The sequence below is a fragment of the Callospermophilus lateralis genome, chromosome 2 (assembly GCF_048772815.1).
Source record: "Callospermophilus lateralis isolate mCalLat2 chromosome 2, mCalLat2.hap1, whole genome shotgun sequence".
In the NCBI taxonomy this organism is placed as follows: domain Eukaryota; kingdom Metazoa; phylum Chordata; class Mammalia; order Rodentia; family Sciuridae; genus Callospermophilus; species Callospermophilus lateralis.
In genome coordinates, this window is record NC_135306.1 from 170,352,515 (window position 1) to 170,378,724 (window position 26,210).

Here is a 26,210-nt window from a genome sequence, read left to right on the forward strand (position 1 = left end):
TCAAGCAGTATTTACAAAGGCATTTTCCCCAAAGGAATAATTTAGGTTCAGCTAAGCATATTAGCTACAAAGACAATGCATTACTTTTATCACCAAAATATTCAAAACAGCTAAAAAAATCAAAAGTAAGCTGTTTTTTCAGTTTATTATGTTATCAAAATTTTATCAACTACCAATTCTTTTTAAAAAATAGAAAAATTATTGTCATAAAAGGTATTCAGTGAAAAGTGGTTCATTATACAAGTCAGCAATTTAAAAAGCCTTTGTCATCACCCTGACCTTACCATTTCTAGTTACTCAGTTTATCCTATTGGATTTCAAATATACCAATAATAACAGTGATAGTTATATCTTTAGTAGTAGCTATCATTTAGCACATGACAGCCCTGTGTTAAACACTTTCACATCCATTATTTTGATTGATTTTACATAAATCAGTGAAATAGATATTGTTAAATTTATTTCTTTTTGTGCATGGAAATTTTTAAATAAGTCAATACAGAAGTGTATTCCCTATGCAACAAAAAAAGAATCCTTTCAATACTCATGTTGTTTCCATGAATTTCCCTACTGCATTTCATCTAAGTGAACTCCTACATTCTTTTGTTACAGCATTCTGCGAGGAGGGCTGCAGGTATGGTGGAACATGTGTGGCTCCTAACAAATGTGTCTGTCCACCTGGATTCACAGGAAGCCACTGCGAGAAAGGTAAATCTAGCTTTTTTTTCTCTTCTTCTTAGGTAAGGAGAAAAATTTGGGGGAGGGTAAAACATAAGATATTTCTCTGGGAGTAGGTTTTTGTGGGTTGACTTGATACATTGTGTTTTGATGGCAGATATGGCTCTTCCAAAGTGGGTACCATTTGCTTGCTTCATAATAGGCTTCCTCCCTCTGAAATACTGAGCTTAGGTTGCCCTCCTTCCAATGTGTGTCTCATTTAGCAAGGTCAGGCCTTTCCTCTGCTATAGTTTGCAGTGTGTGTTCTTATTGCTAATTAGAGATAAAGCTTGATGAACTGACCTGCCCCACTTATCATCAATTGGGTAGCATCACCCAGGACCGTTGGAGTTATAACAATTTGCTGCGTCAACGGAATCTAAATTAGCAGCACATGCTCCTTGCATAAAAGCACATTAAATAACTGCAGCGGCAGGTTTATTAGTATGCTTGGGATTTTATTCTAATATTGGTTTATTAGGTGCATTATCATTCATGGACCTCGTAATATAAGTCAATTAGTATTATTAAGATTGTAACATGTGCACCTTTCTAATTGTGGTGTTTACACTTGGCATTATTTAGTGAAATCAAGCTTTCCTGATGATTTGAAAGTTCTCCTGTATACAAATGAAATTTGATGTTCATGTCAATATATGTGTCAATGCAAGCAATGGGTTTAATGCCCTGTAAAAGTAAATATTTAATTGTTTTCCCATGTTTTCATAGGTTAAAGTTACTGCATTATGTGATTTTGAGTCTGGATATCACACTTGGTGCTCTTTGTATCATAGGATAGAAAAAGGAAATAGGATGCTATATTATTACCTCTGTTATTACACAAAGAGAAGAGTATTTTGTCTGCTGCTGAGAATCTAATCAAAGCAGTGGTGTCCTTTTCTTCATGTTTGAAAGTTTATGAATTTAGATAATGTTTTTAATGTTTTGAACAACCAATAATAAAAAAAAAAATTGCCCATTTACTATACTCCACCCATGTACTGCCTATATAAGGCAGCCTAAGTTTTTAAAAAACCTGTCAAATTTTACTACATAAATTATTCAACTAGGAAATCAATGAATGATATCAACACCATTTTTTCATATTTTGTGATGTTATCAATAAATCAAATCACATTTATTAAATAATAATTGTTTTTTTTAAGTATAAAAAGACAAAATACACGGAGCTAAAGAATTGTTGCCAAAAGCAAAGAAATTTAATGGTAATTTAGCATACATGCCCTTATTGCAAATATTTAATTTTCATTAAATTTTCTAAAATAAAAAAAATATAAAGGACTCTCATTACTTCTAGATCTCCTATATTTCCCCACAATGAATATATAGGAATGGGTGAGGGCAGATAATGTCAATGGTGACAGATACTACTGTTAATGAAATGCATTTACTATGTACTAATTGTGCATTGGGCTTTTTAAATGAATATCTTAATACTGAGAGCTAACAAACAAAAGGCATAGATATTTTACTCCTGTCTTATAGATAACAAACTAAAGCTTAAGTTCAACAAATTTTGCAATTACTAAACTCAGAGTAAAACTCAACTTGCATCCCATATTGCCTGTATTATCAACTATGCCTGTTTCTCAAAGATAATATGTGGACTTCTTGTTAAAATGTAGATTCCTGGATCACCTCCCCAGAAAAACTGAATTAGAATATTGAGGGGTGGGTCCACAAATCTGCATTTTCATTGAGCATTTCCGGTTATTATTCTATTTAACCACAAGCATGATTGTAAGGTTCTTATTATTTTTATATTATAAATGCTTTGGAGGGGGAAATTGTTCAAACCAGGGCTTATGGTCAGTGGAAGCCCAGGAAAAATTGATTCCGGTTTCTTGTGCCTTATTGATTTGTCCTTTGTCCTTTTCTCCACTCAATAAGTGAGTGATCAAATCAATGCTTACACTCTGGCCCATTATGTGGAACACCAAATATATAGATGAAGAAGAAATCAAAACCAGGGACAGAAAGAAAATAGAGATAGGCAGGCCCTGGGTTTCTAGATAAATGTTAAAGTTGAGATCAATAATTGCATATTCTTGGATTCATGGGCAATCATCACAGGGAAAAAGTACATTCAAGTTAAATAAACTTCCTCTGTGGGTGATGCTTCCCTCATCTGCAGCAAAGCCATTCCACTGGATATTGGCCAACAGTCTAATTCTGTTCATATTTTTTTATTAAAAAGATGAAGTAAATATTTTCCAGTCAGCTGTGTGCAAGGGATCTAGATGAGTGATAAGCCAAACACTGAGAGTTTGTGCCATGTTGCCTCTAAATTATTTTGTCATGTTGATCATTAGCAATAAATATGAAGTAAGCCTATTTGCCATTGGGAATTGTCACACTAGATGCCTTGAGAACCAGAGTGTCAAAGGAAAAATGCAGTTGCATTGTGAAGGTCTTATGGTATGATACCACTAAATCTTTTATTTATTATCTTTGTTGTAACTACAGAGTCCACTTACACTTAATCTTAAATGTTTTACCCTTGCCCTTGTCTGGTTATTGATTTTATTTATTGCTTGTGATACTTAGCCTTTCAAAATTCAAGTATAGTTAAAAATCATTGAAATAATTTATGAAAATGCCTATCTATCCCACTTGCTATTATGTAACACAAAAACGAGCAACTCTGCCTTTTATTAAATTTTAATTAAATTTAAATTTCCATAACCCACTAGGGATTAGCAAATATTTAGCCTCTGTTAGTTTATAGAGAAGACATCATCTTCATTCTTCTCTTATCCTTTAACTGTTCCTTCTCTGAGCCTTTAACTTTGATTTAGTTTCACAATTTTCACGGAGACGTGTAAAGAATGAGATAGATGAAGAATCATTAAGAATAGTATTTTTGGAAGGATAATTACCTGTGATAAAACTTCTCTTCTTAACCTCCCTAAGAACTAAACAGATAGGATGTCATGGGAACATAGTGTAGCCAATCACAGAAAAAAATGGAAAAAGTAACAAGTCCCCTTAGAGACTTTCCAAATGCAAAATCAAAGAGCTACATTAAATCTAGAGATATCTTAATTGCCACATCATAGCAGAACTGAGAGAGTCTGTCTTCTACTTGGTATTTCTACTTGCAAATCTGCAAGCAACAAGTATACTTTAAACAAAATGTGTGGAGCTATGTCTAGATCAAAATTCTTTAACTTGGAAATTACTTATATTTTGGACCAGGTAATTCTTTGTTGTGGAGTGCTGTCTTGCATACTGTGGGATATTCAGTTCTATCACTTGACTTTGTCAATTAAATGCCGTTAGTACCTACATCTGTAGGCAGAGTAATAAAAAAAAAGTCTTCAGACATTGACAGATTTACCCAGGAAGACAAAATTGACAAAACTGTCCCCATTGAGAATATCTAGTCTAGATGTATGTAGCATTTCACACACACACACACACACACACACACACACACACACACTCAGTCTTATCATAATATGAAAACTAAAAACAATTTTTATTGACAAAAGGAAAATTTTAAGCATCTTTTGGAGATTTTTAGAGGTGCTTAGGGTTGACTATAATTAGAAAATTCTTGACCATTCAAGAGCCAGAGACTGGCTAATGTTCATCATGTGCTGTTTGGGCAAACTTTCTTAAAATCTTAAAAACCAAATTGATGTGGAAATTCAGCCTGCTCTATGGCAACTCTCACCTGATGGAATAAACATACTCCAGCCACGTCCCAAAAATATTTGACTCCAACCCTTATGTTCTCCTGAAGGAATAGAGGATATTTGACTCTATTTTTCAGTAAAAAAATTTAAATGTACAATAAACAGATGATTTCTGTGTTAAACTCAGACACACATGGATATCTTATGGGGAATTTGCACAAAAATACTTTCTCCATGGCAAGACTATTTAATTAGGCACATTTTAGTAGGTATTTTGCTAGTGATGTAAATCAAGATTGCTACTTGTGATGGTAGAGACAAATCCCCTAGTTATACTGCATTTCCTCTCTTACATATTATATTAATTATAAGTTGTAGAAACATAATTGAACAGATATCTGGTATCCATAACCAGTGTCTTATGAATCTGACTGTTAGAGATGGACAAGACTCGCCAAATTATAGGCGAAACCATAGTCTGGTATAAAATAATTGAAAACACAAGTTGATGTTATAAAAATAGCAGACCTTGACTTTTTCTACGATTGTTTCAGAAGTGGTTTTATTTGTTGTAATTCAATAAACTCACATAACCATTGACACTTTCATGGTCTCTAAGCCTTTGGGAAGCATAAAAACATCTGATCAAAAATGTTCAATAGTACACATATAAACAATAGAGTTTTATCCAGTCACAAAGAAGAATGAAATTATATAATTTTCAGGGACATAATAAGTTACAAAGAAGTTTAACATTATTATCCATTCACAATATAAATTTTAATAGTAATTATTTTCCTATTTTGCTTGTCTGAATTTTCTATTTTTTGTAATAAATGTAAATTGTTTGTAATGACAAATGATATTTGTATTCTTAAATTTACAAAGAAAACATAAACATCATAGAAAGACTTACTTTTTTTCTCAGTTATTGGGCCTCTTTTAACCTTTCCTAAAGAAAATGACTTTTTTGCAGGATAATGTTTTCTAGTATCTTTTCTGTGCCCCAGGGACTTTCATGTATGCAGATAGAAAGTAATTGTTTGCCTGGAGTACAAAATCTATTTACCAGGATTAAAAAATGATCAGAGTCAAAGATTCCTCTAGTCTTCTAAATTTTAAATCTTGCACCTATTTTGAGTGATTCCTATCAATATTCATCTATTTGTGATTGTTCTGGTGACCTCTATACCTGGGGGTAGGTTTTAAAATCTTTAAGAAAGTAGATCATGATTTTATTTTCACCTTAAAGAAGAAAACCTTTCTTCAATTTCCAGGTATCACAGGGCTATGAATAGGTAAATTGGATAAAGAATTCATAAGCCATCAGGGGAGTTACTTAACTTTTCTAACTTAGCCTCTCTCAGGATGGTGGCACATGGCACACACTCAGTAAATGGCAACTTCTGTTATTAATATTCCTAATTTTGTTGTTTAGATGCCCCCCCCCCAAAAAAAAGTAAGCAGAATTTTGTGGGAAGGTGGATATGAAAATTTGAGGTTTCTCTGTGTTCTTTTCTGGTTGAACTCACCTGTGAAAGAATAGATGCTGATGCTCTTTTTAAATTCCTGTAAAATCAGATGAGTGTGAATTTGGTTGAAGAACTTCCTGAACTAGATATATTTCATTTCAAAAAAGTAAGACTGGCATAAGGGAGGCACTGAGCTGGAAGCTGAGTGCCTAATACTGAGATCATTCACCTTCAGGGCAGGGAGGAGACTTTTCCTTGTTCAGTTCTCCCTTCTTCTTTTTAGTTCCAAACATTCTACTTTCTTCTTCTTTTGCTTATGATGGAGAAATTGGGCTAAGGTACAAATCACTTCTCCATAGTTCCAGAATGGAGATGCCACTCAAGTTTTTAGCCACTTGGAACTATTTTATAATCCTGTCCTTGATCCTGCCCAGGATGATCATTTTGTCTCAGACATATAGAAAAATATGTCAAACCATTTCCATTCTCATTTTCCTCTCAAAAAGCAGATTTTCAAGTCTCTCCAGTACAATTGTAGGAAGCAATGTCTTTTGTTCACAAACAGGGATTTGGGTTGGAAAAGAAAGATACAGCCTGGGATGGTGAAAAGAATACTGTACCCAAGGTCTCTCTGATGTGAAACTCATATTATCCTGCTATACTTCTGTCATGAGTGCCAAACTTTTGCATTTGCCATTTTTCATGAGGCTTTTTGTTTCACCCAGTTGTGCCTGTTTGAAAACACATGTGTCACCCAGATAGTCAGTGGTGGAGTTGGGATTCTCACTTATATATGACCGAATCCAAACTTCACATACTTTGCATTTTAATCTGCTGCTTCTTGATCACCTTATCTATGCCCAAAGGCAGTTAAACTTGTCAGATTTTATGGGAAGCCAAATAAATTATGTGAGTAATGAGCCATAGTCTACTATTTGATTATGTGCATTGTTTTATATATTAATTTCAACATCTTTGTTGTGCCTAAGGCAGGAACACAGGAAACAGAGTGTGAATTAAGAGCACAGTCTTCAAAGTCATACTAATTCACCTTAAGTTGAAGTTATTTCATTGACTAAGATCTCTGACATTTGATTAGATATACTTAATGTTTCTAACTTTTGATTTGCTACCAGGAAAGGGATTATCAATATTACTTCCTCATAATATTATTATTATATTAAATGAGATATCCTATTAAAATCATTTAGAGTATCTGATACACAGCAGGTAAGTAGAAATGATAGTTACTGGGGCTAGAATTGTGGCACAATGGTAGAGTGCTTGCCTAGCCTGTGTGAGGCACTGAGTCATAAAATAAAGGTCCATTGACAACTAAAAATTATTTTTTAAAAAATGATAGCTACTGCTGATTTTTTTCATCAGTTAACCTAGGGATAAAATAGAGACTCAGCAATAATAGGCTACTGCTCTGAGGATACCCAGGAGGTAAAAGATAATGCTGGGCCTTTGTTTTTATCTCCTGCTACTGAAATCTTTCTACTCCTACAGTTCTGACAGACTCTACTGTAAGATTCAAATGGAGAAAGTTTTTATTAATATCTTTCCAACATACATTCTCCATTCTCATAAACATTTTATGTCATTTATTCTGAAACTAATGCACATTAATTTATGTAATGGAATTTTGCTCTGAGGCAAGAGAGAACTAATGCAGCACCAGAAATAGTGGCGTATTCAACTTGCATACGGTCCCAGGGAAGGGTTATTTGTGTTATTGTTTATTTTCCACTTTTTTTGAGTTGAAATGGAATATTTAACACCAAGTTCTGACTGTATTATTGACAGCATAGGTGTCTTAGTACATGGGCAGATCTGAGACCTTAATGTTTTGTTGGCTCCCCAAATTCTCTCAAGAAAGGCAAACACTATAATCATTGTAGCTATCATTTCCATTGACCTACCATGTACCAAAATTCTCAGTTTGGCATTAGGAAAACTGCATTCTATCAGATTCCACTACTTACTATGACATGGGAAAACTTCACCTTTTCTATGTAAAACAGGAGATTTATCCAAATAAAATTTTAATGTTGTTCATGCTGTGTCATGAGGCATTCGTAGGAATTTACAAAGAAAAATAAATGACATTTGAGGATACATATAACATCTTAAAAGATTATATTTTAAATAATGATGCACTCAAAGAAACCTAGGTATATCATGATCATCAGTGAAATAAAGTATGGGTAACTGTTCTATAGAACCTGTGAAATGTATCTGGGGGATACTAATGATGTGGGATATATAGGATATCATTAAGAACATGAACCCTGGAAACTGACTGACCAGTTATAAGCCCTGCTTTATAATCCTGAGAAGTGATTTAAATCTTTTATGCCTCATTTTCTTGATTTATACAGTGAGAAACAAAACAGCACTGCTCAATTGGAGAATACTTTTGAAAATTTCTTGGTGTCAGATGAGCACTCAATAAGCACTGGACATTATTAAGTAGAAATGACATGTTCCCTGAGATTCAAAATTTCATGCAAAGACATGCATTCACTGCACTCAAAAAAAGTACATGGCTCATAAGTTCTTTGCAGGATGTGGGCTCTTTCGCAAGGAAAGTTACATTTAGGTAATTAATTCAATATTATATTAAGACTTAATAAAAGTTTCTATACCTTCCCTCTCCAGCCACAATCCAAGAAGTTAGGGGGAAGTTTTGAGAATCAGCAGCTGCCCTTTTTACCTTCTAAATCACTTTTTGTTTTATTTTTATGTTTTTAGTAGTGTCTTATACATAATACTGGGGTTCATTTTGGCATTTTCACACATGCATGCAATATAATTGGCTCCAAAACTCATAGATGTTATGAATCTCTGTCTCCAGTGTGAGCCAGCTTTATGGGACAGAGAATAAGATCTCATGGAACTGGTGCGGGCTCTTCTAACACTAGTGTCCTATGGATGGAAGATGTGTACTAGCTGCTGCTTCCTTTGTGGAGGGCTTTGGTGAGGTTCTCAGATCACTGGGGATTTCCAAATAGAGCTACCTTGAAAAGACAATCCTCTTAGTCTGCTGAAGCTTGACCCCCTGCCTCATAGCTGCTGTGCTTGTAAAGGCCCACTTACCTGTGTGGCTCCTTTTCCCTGTCCCACTTTCCTATCACTAGATGGACTTTGTCTTGTAGGATTTTTAAAGCTGATCCTTTCCTTCCACCTGTCACTCCAATCATAGTGCAGCTGTGTCCTAACAGGGTCACTGGTCATTTTTTATTTTTTATTTTTCTCTGCCATTTGACAGAGGCAGCCTCAGACCTAGGTATTTACCTCAAGACTTTTGAGACATGGGTCAAATATCAGTTTCTATGTCCCATGTCATCCAGGGGATATTTCTAAGTGCACTTAGAATATTTTTCCTCTGGATGAGTTTAGGGAGGAAGTTTCTCTCTCTCTCTCTCTGTCTCTGTCTCTGTCTCAACAAAAAGTGACCTTGAACTGGCTGCACACCAAACAGCCTTTCTCCAACAAAGTCCTCATTTTGTCCTCAGTAACATGTCTACTCAATTTCTAGGACTGTGTTTATAGAGCTGGAAGGTGATTAATGCAGGCCAATGGATTTCTATAGGAGTTGTAAAGGTAGCCTAGCACCCAGCTTTGTGATGTGAGGTTCTTAATAACTATTACCTTATTATCTGTCAGAACTCTGGCATGGGAAAAATTCAATATTAATATCCTCTTACATTTAAATTCTATAAATACTTGATAAATGACTAAATGAATGTCTGTGGAGAAGTACCCTCAGTTTCACATGGTCCAGTCTTTTTATTTTACAAACCACAAGTTGTAATAGCTCCAATCCAAACCATATTTAAAGGAAACCTAAGGCAAATTAAATCACAAGAAAGATGGGGGCGGAGTCACAGAGAAATGCCATTTGCATGAAGAGTATAGAAAATTTTGTGCCTTTCCAGTGGCTTTGTCTGCATGCATTTTCATAAAGTTGTTTTCACTCTTGCTATTGGAAAGGGAGTCAATCTTTTTTTTAAGAGATTGACATTCACCATAAAATAAATGAAGGCTATTAGGGATTACCTTGTCTAGTTAGTAATGTAGAAAATAATTCCTATTTAGATGACAAGCACTCTTGCTTGCTTCCCACCAGGCAAGCCCACACTATTGAACTGTGAAAGTCAGGCATTTGGTTCAAATGCTCATTTTTAATCCTATGTCCTAGAAAATGCAAACACTACAGTAATTTTGAAACATGATGGCTAAACAGAAAGGAAATCCAGTTTTTTTTTTGTAAAGTTATCATCAACTGGAGCACAGAAATGACAAACTTTCCCTAGTAACATGCCATAAGTCTTTGTATGCAAAAATATGCTTTGCACTATAGATCATATGGAAAAAACATTAATTGAAGCCAATAGCTTGACCTAGAAGGAATATAACTTAGGATTTGCATCACTCTCTCCTAATAGGATTCACTGATTAGAAATAGTAGTTGCCTGAAAATGTTCACTTGGCTCCAAAATATGATGAATCAAACAGCAAGATCTATGCGTTCATTTAGATAGCGGTTTAAACGATAAGCAGTGTCTGGCATGGTGGAGCTAATGTAGTTTTAAAGCATTCTCCAGTTTAACAGAGACTTTAAAGTTATCTGTGTGGCAGCAATTTTAACCAAGTAGATTGAGTCCATGAGGGGAGATCCTGGAAGATTATTTTATTAAAGGATATCTTGCTAAGAAAACCTTTCAGTACACCCTCAGTCCTTAAAAGATAAAGTCCAAATTCCATAGTGTGATATATAGACTTCAGTAATTAGACCTCTGCCTACCTCTCTGGCCTTATCTCCTCCTTCTCTTAACTCCAGCCCATTCTAAACTACTTCCAGTCACTGAAATGTACCTAAGTGTTTTCAAACCTATGAGCTTTCATAAGTCTCTCTACCAGAGCACCTATTCAGATTCATATAGTGATCATACAATGTATTAATCTAAAATAATAGAAAAGATTAGTTGTCAAGGGTCTCTGATAATCCAGGATAGTCCTGTACTTCTCCCCATCAAATTGTTTCTCCTTCCCCTTTGCAGTTATATAATCTGTTCTTTCACATTTCCTGAGCTGAGATCTTGAATTATTCTTTCTTCTCACTTCTTCTGCCCTTCATATCCAAATTCTTTAACTCAGACTTCAAAATATGTGTAGAATCTTGATTTCATAGGCTCTCCAGCACTACCTCCTTTGGCCATGAGTCATGGTACTCTTTCATCTAGATTGTGGTAGAAATCTCTGGACTGTCTCCTGCCCACCTGTATACCTATAGTTTCGTTTAATATAGAAGCTTTGGGGATATTGTTAAAATATGTTATATCTTTCTATTCCTCTTCTCCAAATCCTCTGTAGTTCCCCACTTTGTCTCAGAGTAAATTAAATTAAAATCATGACAGTGGCCTGTAAGCCTCTGTATGCTCTGGGTCTACCTCCCTGTTATTTCTCTCTTTTCACCATTCACTATGCCCTCCCTCCCTCACTTGTGAAATGATTTTTCCATCAGAATTGTCTTCTTGATTTTTCTGGAACAGATCCATTATGATTTCCTTACAGTTTGGTTTGCTTGGGATGTTGCTCCCCCAGGTCTTCCTGTGGTCAGTTTCCTCCTGTCATAGGGGATTTCTGCTCAGGTGCTACCTTCCCTAGGGCCCTGACCCCTTGTTACAATGGCAACTTCCCTCTCTATCATGCTTATGTTGTTCAGAGACTTTATGGCTCTGTGATATCATAGTACTATTTTGTATTGTTCACTATGCCCCCAGAATATAAACCCCAACAGAATAGTTTTTTTTCTCTTATTGCCATTGCATTTCTGAAGACCAGGACATTACCTAAAACACAGCAATTGCTCAAGTCATTTGCTGAATAAATATATAAATTAGCAAAAAAAAAAAATAAGCCATTTTAGCTTTGATATTAATCTCCGAAGTCACAATACTGTCATCATGATTGTCTTGGAAAGAATGAAGAAAATAGTGCTGTCAATCACACACCTTCATCCCTGGTATTTTTGGATCATATGTAGTCAGACTTATCCTTGATTTCTCCTCCTCCCTCCCTTTGCCATTCTAGCAGTTGCCTCAGTGCATCTATTGTTTTTCTTCACCCCACTGCTTTGTCAACTACTGCCATTCCTTTGTTACCTGGAATGATGTCATAAGACAGTCTCCAGACACTGAATCTTATTTTCCTGTCTCACACAAAAACTGCTCTTCCTGCATTGCAACCAGTGTATTCCTTACAAACTATAAAGATGATAAATTATGTTCTTACTAAAAAAAAAAAAAAATTGAATGGTTGTCAGTGTGCTTGGTGTACACTGTCACCTCCTCTTTGGAGCACAACAACTCCTAACACCTTCCCTATTCCAGTTTATAATCAATGCTTCTGTTTTGGTGAACTTTGCCAGATTTTCTCCAAGCAATGATCTTCCCATTTTAGGCTTCTAGCCGTGTCTGTGAAACATTTTGGCATCTCTTTCTTTACCTTCCTTTTCCCCATGATGTCTGCCTGACTCCAACTTCCCCTATTTTCTCACCTGGATTCTGACTTAGGTTTTTCTTCACAAATATTTTTCAGACTCCTCGGTAAAGGTTCAGTCCCCTCCAGCAGGCTCCCTCTCAACCTGGATTTTCCTTCATGGAATATATCACATTTAGGTACTTTTTTCTCCTTGTTTTCCCTCTTCTATCCTCTACCACCCTTCCGTGTAACCAACAGTTTGGGTCCACTCATGCCCACTCCTCCCAAAATACCTTCAAAGGATTGTGAACTTGGCATACTCATTACTAATCCACATTATCTCCAGATTATAGAATAGTGTCTGTCCAAACCATTTTTATTCCATCCCATTTCTATGAGTCTCATTCTTCTATCTCCAGGGTTTTAATTTTAGGAAATGTTGTTTATATATCATTCTGAGTGACAGAAGCATTAGCATATATTAAAGAACATTTTGATATGTATAAACTAGACATTTCATGTCAAGCCCTCTCTTGGCCCCATAGAACAACCCTGGCCTTTTGTAGCATAACCCCAATATGAAGAAGTATCTTCAGATATAGCCCTTCTGTGGTTCTTAAGTTTCCCTGAGCTTCCTTTTAGGCAGACCATTTGATTGATATTGTTAAGGAAATGTGAACTGCACTTTTTAAGCATATTTTTTATTTACTGTAAGCAAAACAGCATCACATTTTCTTTTAGTTAAATAATGTCAACTGTCAAAGAGCAAACCTTGAAGTTTTCTAGATACTTAGACTGTAGGCATATGGAGATGCTACAATCACTGGTGTGTTCCCCATAAAATTCATGCATTGAGATTTTGGAGATGTTTACATTTAGAGCACCGGTGCTTTCCAGTGTTTGAAGTAGAGGCAAACTGGTGAAGGAACCATCTTATTCAATGTTTATACTAGACCAAAATTTAAGATAGATCACGTATTAAGTGCTGAACATATGTTATTTGACTCTTATTACCTAGAAGGCAGGTATTGATTGACATCCTTTATCCCACATTGCTAGTATAATTTCATCATGTATTTACATATCCCCCCTACTATTTTCAAACAAATATGAACGCCTCAGGACCTCTGAATCTGGTGTTCTCTTTTCCTGGGATGTTCTTCCTCCATATATTTGTGATTTGTTTTTTAATATCTTTTAAATCCCTACTCAGATGCCAGTAATTATATGGCATTTTCTACCACTTATTAATCACAACACTGAATCTTACCCCAGAAAACAGTACCTCTGCTCCATGCTTTACTTTTCTCCATTGCACTCATCCCTTTTTATAGCATTGAACATATTACTAATCTATACTATTTATTTTTTTCTCATCACACAAAAAGGTCAACCTCTGTGATAGCAGACGTTTTATCACTGTTGTGCTCCTAGAGCCCCAGCTTTCAGAATACTCCCTAGAATTTGGCTTGTGCTCAATATGTAGTTATTGAATGAATGAATGTGTGAATCAATGAATGATTATTCTCATTTACTGATTAACTGATATTAAAAACTATAAAGAAATATACACAAGATTATGGTGCTATGAAGAGTCAGAGCTGTGATTTGAACTGTTCTTTGTTTCACAATGTGCAAGCTTTTTTATTCAGATATACATAACAATAGAGTGTATTTTGATGTATTTTACATACATGGGGTATAACTTATTCTAATTAGGATCTCACAATCATTTGCTCTCCTCAAAATGGCAAGACTAATTTAAACTCTGACAATTGTCAGAGCTCATCTTCTGAGTTGTTTTCTCAGGTGAACTCTGAATTCTGAGTATGCTGCTATGATTCCCTTAAGCCCTGTCTACACTACTCTGATATTCTCAGAGACTAACCCTCTCATTAGACTAGTCAACACTCTCTTCCTTAGAATGGGGTTGCTATAATCAGAATAATTTTACCACAGAACTTTATAATATCTAATGCATGTTTATAGGCATTATATCATCTCTTTTTAAGTCTTCCAACACCTGAATCACCTCAAAGAGGAATATCTTCCTCTCATCCTAATTTTCAGATGAGGAAACTGAGGCTAAGATATAAAGGAAATTTTTCATGATTAAGGAATTCATAAGTAAGTCAGCTTGGATTTAAATTCTGGTTTAGTGGTTTAATATTTCTTGTTTTTGCACATTGCCTTTGACCTCCCTTTTATAGAGATATTCATTTCTTTCTTTTGGCTTTAGATTACTAATATGAGGATTTAATATTGAAGGTATCAAAAAGATGCCATTGTCAGATGATTTATCCACAGGGCATCTGCATATAAGGACAGTGAGGCATAGGTGACCTTTCAGGCTGGACAATCTCTGCCACTCACCATTTTGCCTTAACTAAGTTATATAACATCTCAACATTCTTAAATATCTATCATCATTGTTGTAAGAATTCTAACTAGTGAATAATAAATAATAATAAATTAGTAGATAGTAAAGTATCATAGTGTACAAACTGTTCCCGGTAGCTTCTGTATTTGAGAGCAATGTTATCAGCTGCAGCTAATATTTAAAGAGCTCTTTATAGACACAGATGCTTTGAAAGGAATTTTCTTTCTGGAACATCTAAAAAAAAAAAAAAAGCAATTTGAAGTACACTTCACTTCCATTCTGCAGACAATGAAACATTCAAGCTTATTTAGTGCAAGTTCACAGAATAAGCATCGAGCTGATATTCTGGTGTGACTCTTTCAGGTCTACCACTCTGAACTTGTACTTGAAGTTTTATAAAAGCCACATGAACCTTTTAATGGTGATGATACTTCAACAATGAATAATAATTGTGTACGTTGGTTTTCCACCATTGTGACTAAATACCTGATGAGAACAACTTAGAAGAGGAAAGTTTGTTTGGGCTCAAAGTTTCAGGGATTCAGTCCATGGCTAGCCAACTCCATTGCTGTAGACCTGCGATGAGGCAGGACACCATGAAAGAAGGATGTGGCAGAGGAAAGCTGTGTAGCTCATAGCAACCAGGAACCAGAGGGAGGGGAAGAGAAGCCAGGGACAAAATATAATCCATAAGGGCACAGCCCCAGTGACCTACTTTCTCTAGTCACACCCCACCTGTCCACAGTAATCCCTTCAGATCATTAATACATCAAATGGATTAAGTCACTGATTAGGTTATAACTCTCTAATATAATAATTTCATCACAGACATTGCTGTATTGTCCCACATGATCTTTTCAGGAAACATTAAAGATCTAAACAATAACAATCATTAAATACCACCCTAAAACATGCCATGAATTTTAGGCTATGGCATAACACATCCCCTGATAAATTAAAATTTAAAAATCAGATGGAAACAGTGTTTCTGAACAGATGTTCACAGATAACTAATGTACTAAAAATTTGGAAGTTTCCAAACAAACATCTGAAGTCCTTTTCAGGTACACCTGCAAATCCTTCCCTGATTTAACACTTATTTTTTTTTTTTAATCTCAAGGAAAACTCTTTCTTATGTCAAGTAAGAACAGTTTCATAACATGAACATCATGCTTATGTTTACATAGTTACCAGCCATCCAAGTGCTTGCCATTTGAGCAGAAAAACTCCAATTCAGTCAATACATCAACAACTCTTATTTTTGAGGTGCCAGTCCCTACAGTGAGCATGTAAGTGGGTGATAGGACAGATAATATTATTATGTTTATTTTATAGGTGTCAATCCCACATAGCTGAGAGATGGTGGAAATGAGATAGGCAGTTCTTACTCTTCTGAATCCGTATTTATTTGCATTGTTGAAAGTATTCCTGAAAAACAACTTATTTTTTTTTTTACTATATAAGTTCTCCTCTTCTATCTCAATTTCTACAATCTGTAGTGGAGTTTTCTCTAAAAAAAAATTTGGTGAATGTTCCATTGTGTCTCCTTTTTCTTAAGATGCTTTTAAGTCTTGAATTAATCCTGAATACCAGAAGAGGGAAGAGCAGGAGGCCTGAAAACATCACATACAGTTAGCAAACTTGATTGAAATTTAACGTATGTTTAACAAAGTAACAAAACATAAGTATATAGTTCAATGAACTCTTATAAGATAAAAATACCTTTGAATCACACCTCACTCCACCCCCCCAAAAAAAGACATTATCTGCTCCCTGGTGTGCCCTCTTCCTATCTTCTTCCAAGACCCATCAAGAGGAACCACATTTCAGCTTCTAGCACTACCAACCGGATATTTTTGAACATCACAGATTTTTTGAACATCACAGAAATGCAACCAAACTATATGGCCTCTTTTGTATCCAGCTTATTTTGTTCAGTATTATATTTGTCATATCCATCTGTTCTATTGTTCATAGTTGTAATTTGCTTATTCTCATTGTGGAGTAGTATTTTATTTTGTCAATATACCAAAGCATATTTATCCATTCTACTGTTGGTCATTTGTGTTGTTTCTAGTTTGGGTTATTTTGCTATAATAAAAATTCTTGTACACAGGTGACCATCTTTATGTATTTTATATACCTATATATTGAGAAATGAAGTTGCTAGGTATTCATTGGTTCATTTTGAAAACTGATGAACAGTTTCCAAAAGCAATTATGTCTATTTATATTTCCAGTGACAATAAATCAGAATTCCAATTGTGCCATAAATTTATCAATACATATTTTTATCTATATTTTTCTTACTAGTAATACTGGTGATATGGTATTTCATTATTTTTTAAATTTCCACTTTTGTGTAACATATTTAAATATTGTTATATACTTATTGAAATACTATTTTGTGAAATGCCTATTTATGTCTTTTTATCAATTAAGCCAAGCTAATCTTTTTTAAGGTACACAGTTTAAAAAGTCAAATAGTTCTATAAGGCTAGTTATTAAAACACTAATTCTTTGCTTCTATCCTATTCTATACTTCCTTTTCAAGACAGTTTCTTCCCTTTACCTATAAGAAAAAATACAATTATATCACTGTTTAATTAGTACTTTTTAGGACTAGGGGTTCTCTATTGACTTTCCACTACTGAAGAGGAAATTTAGCTCTTTTCAACTCTCACCCACAATAAACACACACACACACACACACACACACACACACATACACAAACCCACACTCACACACACACAGGAACACACACAAACAGTTGCAATTTCCTTCTTGTATTGATTAAAGTCAGTGTTTGTCATATACGTGAACTATATTTATAAGAGAGCTAGAAAGTTAGCAATCAGTACTTCTCTGTGTCACAAATGTTTACTTTCCATGTATGACATAGATATCTAATTTCATCATTAGTGTTTGTTTAGATTTGTTGTCACTAAATATTGAATCAACCCTGAATTCTCCTCAAATATTTATAACCCCTCAATGCATTCAAAAGGATTTGATATTTTATAACATGTAATTATATGAAGAAAATATTTACAGAGCCTCTTTACCTGCTCAGTTCTATGCTGGTAGCTCTTTGGATCTACAACACAACTGTTTCCTTTGGATCTCTTTTCAACATTATCTTAGTTGTTTGATATTTTGTTCCTGAATCCTTTGCATCCCCCCCACCTTCTTTTGGATTGTATTCTCATTTCTGTAGAACAAATATGCTTTTAGCATCTTGAGACAGAGTATATGAAAGATAAATTACTCAGATATTTTAGATCTGACAATGTTTTATTCTATCTTTGTGTTTAGTTGATAATTTTGATGGGCTTGAATTCTAGATTGTAAATAGTTTTTCTTTGAAATATTTTAGTAATAACTGTTGTCATATTTTCCAGTGTTAATTTTGAGAAGTAAAGTATCATTCTATTAATCATTTGAAATTTACTGTTTTTTGTTTGGAAAATTGGGACTGCTTTATTCATTTTCAGTGTTATAAAATTTGATGATGATATGGCTTTATAAGATTATATTATTAAAACCAATAGGCTACAGACTTTGATGAGCTTTTTGATTTAGAAATTTCTGGTTTCATTTCTGGCATTTAAAAAATATTTGTTGACTTCCCTGTATTTTTTCTTTATTTTTATTCCTGGAAATCTATCATTTCAGTGTCAGGACTTTTATATTGGTTTTCTAACTCTTTAATCATGCCTACCTTATTTATCTATTTATTTATTTATTTACTTTGAGTGGATTTTATTTGTTTAAGAATATGGCAACATATTCAAACTCAAATCTAAAATATACATATAAAACTTTACCCATATTTTAACCTTATTTTAATCTTTACAAATAACTTGAGTATTTGTAAGGCTGTGATCCAACAAAAACAGGAGTATAATTTTTGGTCAGAAGTCCTCTATAGGGGCTTGGGTTGTAGCTCAGTGGTGGAGCATTTGACTAGCATGTATGAAACACTAGGTTCAATTCTCAGCACCACATAAAAATAAATAAAATAATGGTCCATCAACAACTAAAAAACAATTTTAAAAAGTCTGGTATATCATGTATGCTCACATAGTATAATGTTATTTTATACTTTGCATTTGAAGTTGATATAAGAAACATCATTTTTTAAGACAATACCTTTGTTTTATTTTTATGTGGTATTGAGGATCAAACCCAGTGCCTCACGTGTTCTAGGCAAGCACTCTACCACTGAGCCACAACCCCAGTCCCAAATCATTTACTTTTTTTTTTAATTTGTAGTTGGACACAATACCTTTATTCTATTTATTTATTTATTTTTATGTGGTGCTGAGGAGTGAACCCAGTGCCTTGCACATTCTAGGCAAGCACTCTACTGCTTAGCCACAACCTCAAGACTCACTCATTTACTTCTTTTTAAAAAAATTTTGTCATAGATGGACACAATAACCTTTATTTTATTTTATTTTTTCATGGTATTCTGAGGATTGAAGCCAGTGCCTCACATGTACTAGGCAAATGAGCTACAACCCCAGGCCCATTTGCTTTTAATGTTACTTAAATCCACTCATCAGGTTGACAGGTCTGCCTTATTTTTAACTTTTAAATCTTTCTTTTTTTTTTTTTAATCTTTCAGGAGGCATGGTGGACATGTTTTATAAATGTTATCTTCCTTATTTATTGAGCTATTTATTTCTGCTATCCTACTTTGTTATTTTTTACTGAATTTTTTTTATTATGTCCAGTTTGTATATGTAGTATCTTCTTTGATGTTTCTGAGGACAAGTGAAATATTTTATACATTATTACTTAATAGATTTTATTTTTCTAAATTTGCTTTTTTCCTGCTAGTTTGTTCTTGTCTTTACTTTTTTCCCAAATATCTTGTAGTCCTTAGCTATCTGCTCATCTTTAATAATGAAGCAATACAATACTAATTTAACTTAAATTTTAGGTTACCTGTTCAAGGTGTTGAATGTCAATTATTTCAGGTTCATTCCTTTGTGCTATTCAGAACTTGGAGAGGAAAATCTTCTAGTATCCTTAAAGGAAATAAATTCCTATTAGAATTAAACTTGATTGCTAGCATTCTCTGAACCAAGTGGAAAGAAGGATTGCAAAATTTAGTATGCCAAATTTCATTTAGTATCCCTGTTTTTGCTATATTTCTGCTCTCAATTGTGTTTGAATTTGTGTGGTACCCTCTTCTGAGCATAAACCTCTAGCATTTTCTAGGCAAGAAAAAAGCAGGATTCTGGCTAGGGCAAGGGAGTAGCTATGAGGCATCTAAGTGCTTCTTAATCTAATTTCCAATTAAATTTCCTTGTTTAGCCTTACCATTCCACATAATTCCAGAAATAACTGATGGTACCCATTCTTGGGTTCTGAGATATAAATCAAGTTTCTTCTTGACTTTCTCCACAGTGGGCTATGAATCATTTATCTCATGTCTTTCCAGTGAATTGACACTCATCTATCTCTTTTCTAGCTTCCAAAATTATGTTGCCCTTGTCTCCTCTCCTATGTGTTTTGCCCTTATGTTTAATATGATGTTATTAGAGTTTAAGGAAGAAAGTAGACATAAATTTATTTAATCCAGCATCTTTACTCAGAAGCTAGGTCCTCAGTTCTAAAATTGTTTTGACCCACAAGTTAAAAGCCATATGATGCCCCCCTGGTCAATAAGAAAATTTACATACAATAATACTGTATTATTACTGAAAAATAATCAGATACTATAAAATGCCTTCCTCTTCCAAAAGATGAAAGGTTAGGGGGAAGGGATATAATTTTATATGAATTGTATCATTATTAATCTTTACAAAAGTTATTAGTAGAGAGTTCCTGCAAAAAAAGAGACATTTCCCCTTTGGAAATAGAGTATCTAGCTAATTTCAAAGACCAATAGAGCATTATTTAAGATGTGAAATGTTTGAACTATTCCTTTAAATTTTCAGGATATTCTCGGAAATTGATAGTATAAATTGTCATTTCAATAAGGATAGTTAAGTCAGATTTAAGGGGGGGAAAGTCAGAACTATTTCACATTAAATTTCATTCAAACTGTAATTTCAAATGATTTGGAAGTGAGGTTTTCAGTGGTTTGGGAAATGGCCAAGGGAATGTAAATAAGAGGAAATGGTAAAGGGAAATGTAGTGCTTAATTGGGGTTGAAGGACCATCAAGATACCACAGAGATGAGCACTGGGATCAGACTTATTTAACAACTTCATTAATGGTGTGGAAGAAAGAGGATTCAACAAGTTAATTAAATCTACAGATGGTCCTTCGTGGAAGTTACAAATACCAGGGAGAACTAAGAAATAATATAAAAAGACCAGGGGGTCAAAAGCTTTGATAGCTGTGGGCACAGAAGAGCAAAATTAAGTTTGGGGAGCATAATTATAATTGAATACACTTTGTTCAATGAGAAAAAAAAAGAGTTAAATTGTAGTCAATGCTGAATAAAAAACAGTGAAGCTAAAAGAAATTCTGTGGTTGATGAGCAAGTATTTATCTGCTAGAGCAGAGCTTTGTGACTTTAGATATAAGTTAAATTGAAAAATAAAAGCATTTCTAATGTTTATCCTGTGCCTAATATTTACAAAACAAATATTTAGGACCAGGAATTGGCTAGTGTTACAAAAACAGGTAAGAATTGGTTCGAACCCTCAGATGTATGTATATTCTAGTAGGGAATATATATTGGAAACTCACAGAAATATTATGATAAGTACATGAGGCTAAGTTTTGAAAATGGTGGAAAGAATTGTCTGATATGGGAGAAACTATTGGGACTGAACTTTTTATGAAATAGGTAACTTCAACTTTTAAGTATGGACCATTGGTGTTAATGTGCTGAGATGTTGGGAAGGCTGGCAACCCCATGCAGTAGTGCTATTGACTCTAGAAAGCCATCTTTCTTTTGTGTATTGGTAAATCTGTTATTTAAATGGCTTGAAAAGTAGAACAGAATCTGATTGTGGTCTGAAGGCACTCGAGAAGACTGGTTGGAGTCATTATAGTACCCCCTGAGCAGAAGTCATCAATATGGAGAGATACATAGGCAAGATATCAATCACCTTACTCCACCAAAGTTATTTTGAGATCTTTGCATAAGTTAACTTCTTCCATTCTCATACTTATTCTATACAATCAGACATTATTCTTTTTTAAATTATTTTATTTTATTTTTTTAATTAGTTATGCATTATTCTTGTTTTCAATTTGCAATCAAGAAAATTGAAGTCTAGAAAATGTAAGAAAATCAACTAAGGTCAAACACTAGTAAGCAAAGGGACACTAGGAATCCAACCCAGGGCTGCCTGATTCTAAAATCTGTAAATGTTTTTTCAAACTGTGTTATATGGTTTCTCATAGAATAATAAATAATGAATGCAAAACTTATGTTTATATATTTCCATCCCTTAGGTTTTTAGGAGCTTATTCTGGGCAGAGAAACCCTTTTCTTCTAGGACTCTCATCAGTAGAGCTGTCCTGGTATATAAAATGTGGAAACAGAGTTTAATTGCTGCAATTTCCAACAAAAATCATCTTAAAGGAGGCATGTATATTATAGCTGGTTTAATTCATTATAGGTTTGGGGAGGTGAAATACCTGAGCTAGTTAACAGATGCCATAATTTCACAATTCCCATCCCTATTCTAGTTACCAAGAACATAATCCTGAGTCACCATTTAAATAATTTAAAGAGTAATATCTCCAAGAGCAAATGCTTATATTTGTTAAAATATCAATGACTTAAAAACTTAATTGATAATACACATTGAAATTCTTTCTATCTACCAGCTATGCATTCTTCTACCCAAAGGAATCAAAATTACCAATTTCTTTTGTTCAGGTCATTTTGCTAACAATTTCAGTAGGGTGTGGGTGGTGTGGCCTTCTATACCAGGATATCTTGGAAAGGAATATGCAGAAGTATTTAAATCGGTTGGAAAGAATTGAACTTTCCGGTTTTATATTGAAACAGCTAGACTGTGAAAGATTCCCATAGAAAGTGCTGCAAACCATCAAGTAATGGGAAAATGGGAGGATAATGGAAAGATGAATGTTTAAGCTGGAGTGTGAGCAAGGTATGAAGGAGAATTCTGAAAGATTGATGTTGAGAAGATGTGTCTGTGTGGGTGATTGCCACAGCCTCTCCTTATCTTCCCTCTTCTTGAAACTAAAGGGAATTCCTTGAGCTTCTAAAGAGTCAGATTCCCCAGGTACGTAGAAGAATCCTTGTTGTAATAAAAATTCCAGGTTTGACCTGGAATGCAGTCACATACACCTAGAAAGTCAAGTATACATTTTGGAAGAGACAAAACATATTATGGGGAACAATTTTTCAAAAACTGAAATTGAGCCCATTTCTTCCAACTTCTGAATCTAAATTTAGCCAACTAACACAGACGGAAAGAGATTCTATTTTGGTATCTGTGGCAAATTTAAGAAATATTTGTTTCTTACTTTAAGTGACTCACTCATTTTCTGGGGCTCACTTCGTCTACTATAACATAGCACTTCTGATTGTGGCAAGATTTCTTTATGATAGTGTGGAATCTCTTCTTTATTCTGGTAATGGTAATTCCCCTATTGTTCAATCTCATAGAGAAATATCACAGGTCATGCCATAGAGTGTAGAACCTTGAAAAGCATGAAATATTAAAAGCATAATTCTACTTTTTGACACCCGTGGAAATTACATTGGCCTCTGAAAATAACACCTGAATTGAGTCTCAAAGATGAAGGAGCTTGAAGAAATAATAAAAAAGCAACAACAACAATCCTCAAGATCAACCACATATGAGAATTTGTTGATTAGGAAAAACAAACAAACAAACAAACAAACACTAGCTGAAACAACAGCTAACCTAGAGAGACCAAATCAATTCATACAGACATTAAACGTCTTTTCAATACTGTTTTCAATTCAAGTAGCACGTAGTTGCAGGTTTGGGCAGAAGAAGTTTTAGCTTGTACATACCTGGCAATGAAACTCCCTTCATCACATAAATGAGTTTTTGCTCCAGTGGCTTGTCATCAAAGCATCAATAATTGAATAAACCATACCCTATAAACTTGCTCATCACCTACAGTGTTACCTTTTCCATAAGCAGAAAAAAAACTGCAGGGACCAAGCCTGTAGGAGATAATCTTGGGTGCTAATATTTTCCTCAAGCAAATTTTCAATCCCAGCAATGGCACTCAGCCACATTCATAGATTTTCTTAACTTATTTTGTATATAGCAAATGATTAATCCATGGCTCATTTAGTAAATGGCCTTATAATGCTAAATATAGAGCACAAACTTTGTATATCCTGTAAGAAAGAGATTTCTAAAGTAAATACTAAGATATACCAAACCTAGTGGCAAGAGCAGTTAATGAATTGAAAAATCTACATGTATTCTTTTATCCCCCAAATGATTTCTGAGTACTTGCTATGTAAATAAATGATTTAAAAGAAGTTCAGTACATGAGCTACTGGGAGAGATAAGAAAGGCACATAAATAATTATCAGCACATGATTTAAAAGTGATACATTCTGTATGAGAGGTATAAAGAGCTTTGGAAGGATTTTAGAAGGGAAATATTGCTCCTATTTGTAGGGAACAGAGAAAGGATCAAGAAAATTGCCAGAGGACAGTCATTTGACTGGAACCTTCAGGAATAGTTCAGACATATCCAACTCAAAGTGGAAAAGTGGCATTCCAGACAGGGAGTGTTGTATGATAGAATTTTGTAACTTGAAAGTACAGGGAATACTTGGAAAGATGATCAACCTAGTTTGAAAGGTAGGTTGGGATTGGCTTTATTTGTATTAACCTCAGAGTAGAAGGTGACATAGCTATACCCTTCATGTGCTGCATAGCATCATGCTATCATCCTAAATTCTCTCTCTCGTTTATGTATAATCTCTTATGTTTCACTAATCTGTGTTCCCATTCTGTACTATATCACACAGATAATTACTTAGTAGATGTTATATGTTTCTTTATACTTATGTGTGTTCCTCTGAATGTTGGCATCTCTTTTTATGTGTAGATTTTCCATTTATATAAGTGGTATACTTTCTCACATTTTTCCATGACCCTTCACTCTTAAAAGCTTAGCATCTTTGTTTGAATGTAAGATTTAGATGGATTGCCCTGTTTCCTATGACTGCTGCATAATGCAGTAGTGTAAGTGTGTTTCCATCATGTTTTTCTTAGAATTTTTCCTTGCAAACACAGACGTGATCTCTCTCTACCACAATCAATGATACTATGAACGGTCTCTGAACATTTCCTTATGACCTGTGTGAGAATCTCTTTGTGACTTGGGAGAAAGTGCTGTCAGTGGATTAAAATGCATATATAAATTTCGTTTGACTAAATATTACCTAATCATTCCCAGAATGGCTGCATTAGACCACATTCCTTCTGGTCTTGCGTGAGGGGTATAATGTATGCACAAGCCTGCTAATAATGCACAGCATTGTGCAGCTCTTTAAGATCACCAGTGTTAAGATTGCCTCCATGTATATATGTATGTGTGTATATCTATTTATAATGGATTGTTATTTAATTTTGAATTTTATAAGTTCTGATGAGTTTGAATGTCTCTTTCTCTGCTTCATAGCCCTTTAGATTTTTGTTTTAGTCAGTTTTTTGGTTTTTTTTGTCACCATGATCAAAAGACCTGAGGAGAACAGAGGAGAAAAAGTTTATTTAGGTTCATGGTTTCAGAGATATCACTTTGAAACCTAGCTTTGGGCCCAAGATGAGGTAGAATAGTATGGCCCAAAGGTGTGAAGGAAGAAGGAAGCTCAGGATATGCCACCAGGAAGCAGAAAGAGACAACTCCACTTATCAGGGACAAACTATAACTCCCTAAGGCAAGACCCCAGTGACCTTGCTTTTTCATCCGCATCCTACCTAGTTAATCCATATTGGTAGATTAGGCCACTGACTGGGTTAAACTTCTCATGATCTAATGATTTCACCTTTGAACATTTTTGAATTGCCTCACACATGAGCTTTTGGAAGGACACCACAGATCCAAACCATAACAGATTTCCTCTTTTTGAATCATCTCTCGCTTCCTTTTACCCAGATTTTAAATTGGGTTCTCATCATTCCCCTTTGGTTTTAAGGGAGTATATGTTGGAATAATGTTTAATAGTGGCAGAAATGGGGACATTCTCATCTTGTTCCCTGTCATAAAATAAAGTGTCAAATTTTCTTTATTAACTATGTTTGCAATGAGGTTTTTGACATTTCACTTCCCGTATCAAAAATTCACTTCTACTCTGGAGCCAGAACATTTTATAAGACATAGTGGGAATCATACAGATGTAAAAAGCACACTAAATATTGGATTTTCATTGCTGTGCAAAGTACATAAATTATTTATGGCTCTTTTTAAATTAACATGTCAATGTCAAACATGTGAAGACTGGGCATCAGGCTTGAATGGATTCACCAACTTTCAGTACATTTTAA

General features: G+C 34.5%; 1 protein-coding gene across 2 annotated transcripts in view; it reads left to right on the plus strand.

The window, feature by feature from the left end:
- The window catches only part of Nell1 (neural EGFL like 1), a 787,071-nt gene that overhangs the window by 610,695 nt on the left and 150,166 nt on the right, over nucleotides 1–26,210 (plus strand). For both annotated transcript variants that reach the window (XM_076844271.2, XM_076844272.2), the window contains exon 15: nucleotides 613–708. In XM_076844271.2, the coding sequence (XP_076700386.1) occupies nucleotides 613–708 (96 nt within the window). The remainder of the gene's footprint in view (nucleotides 1–612; nucleotides 709–26,210) is intronic.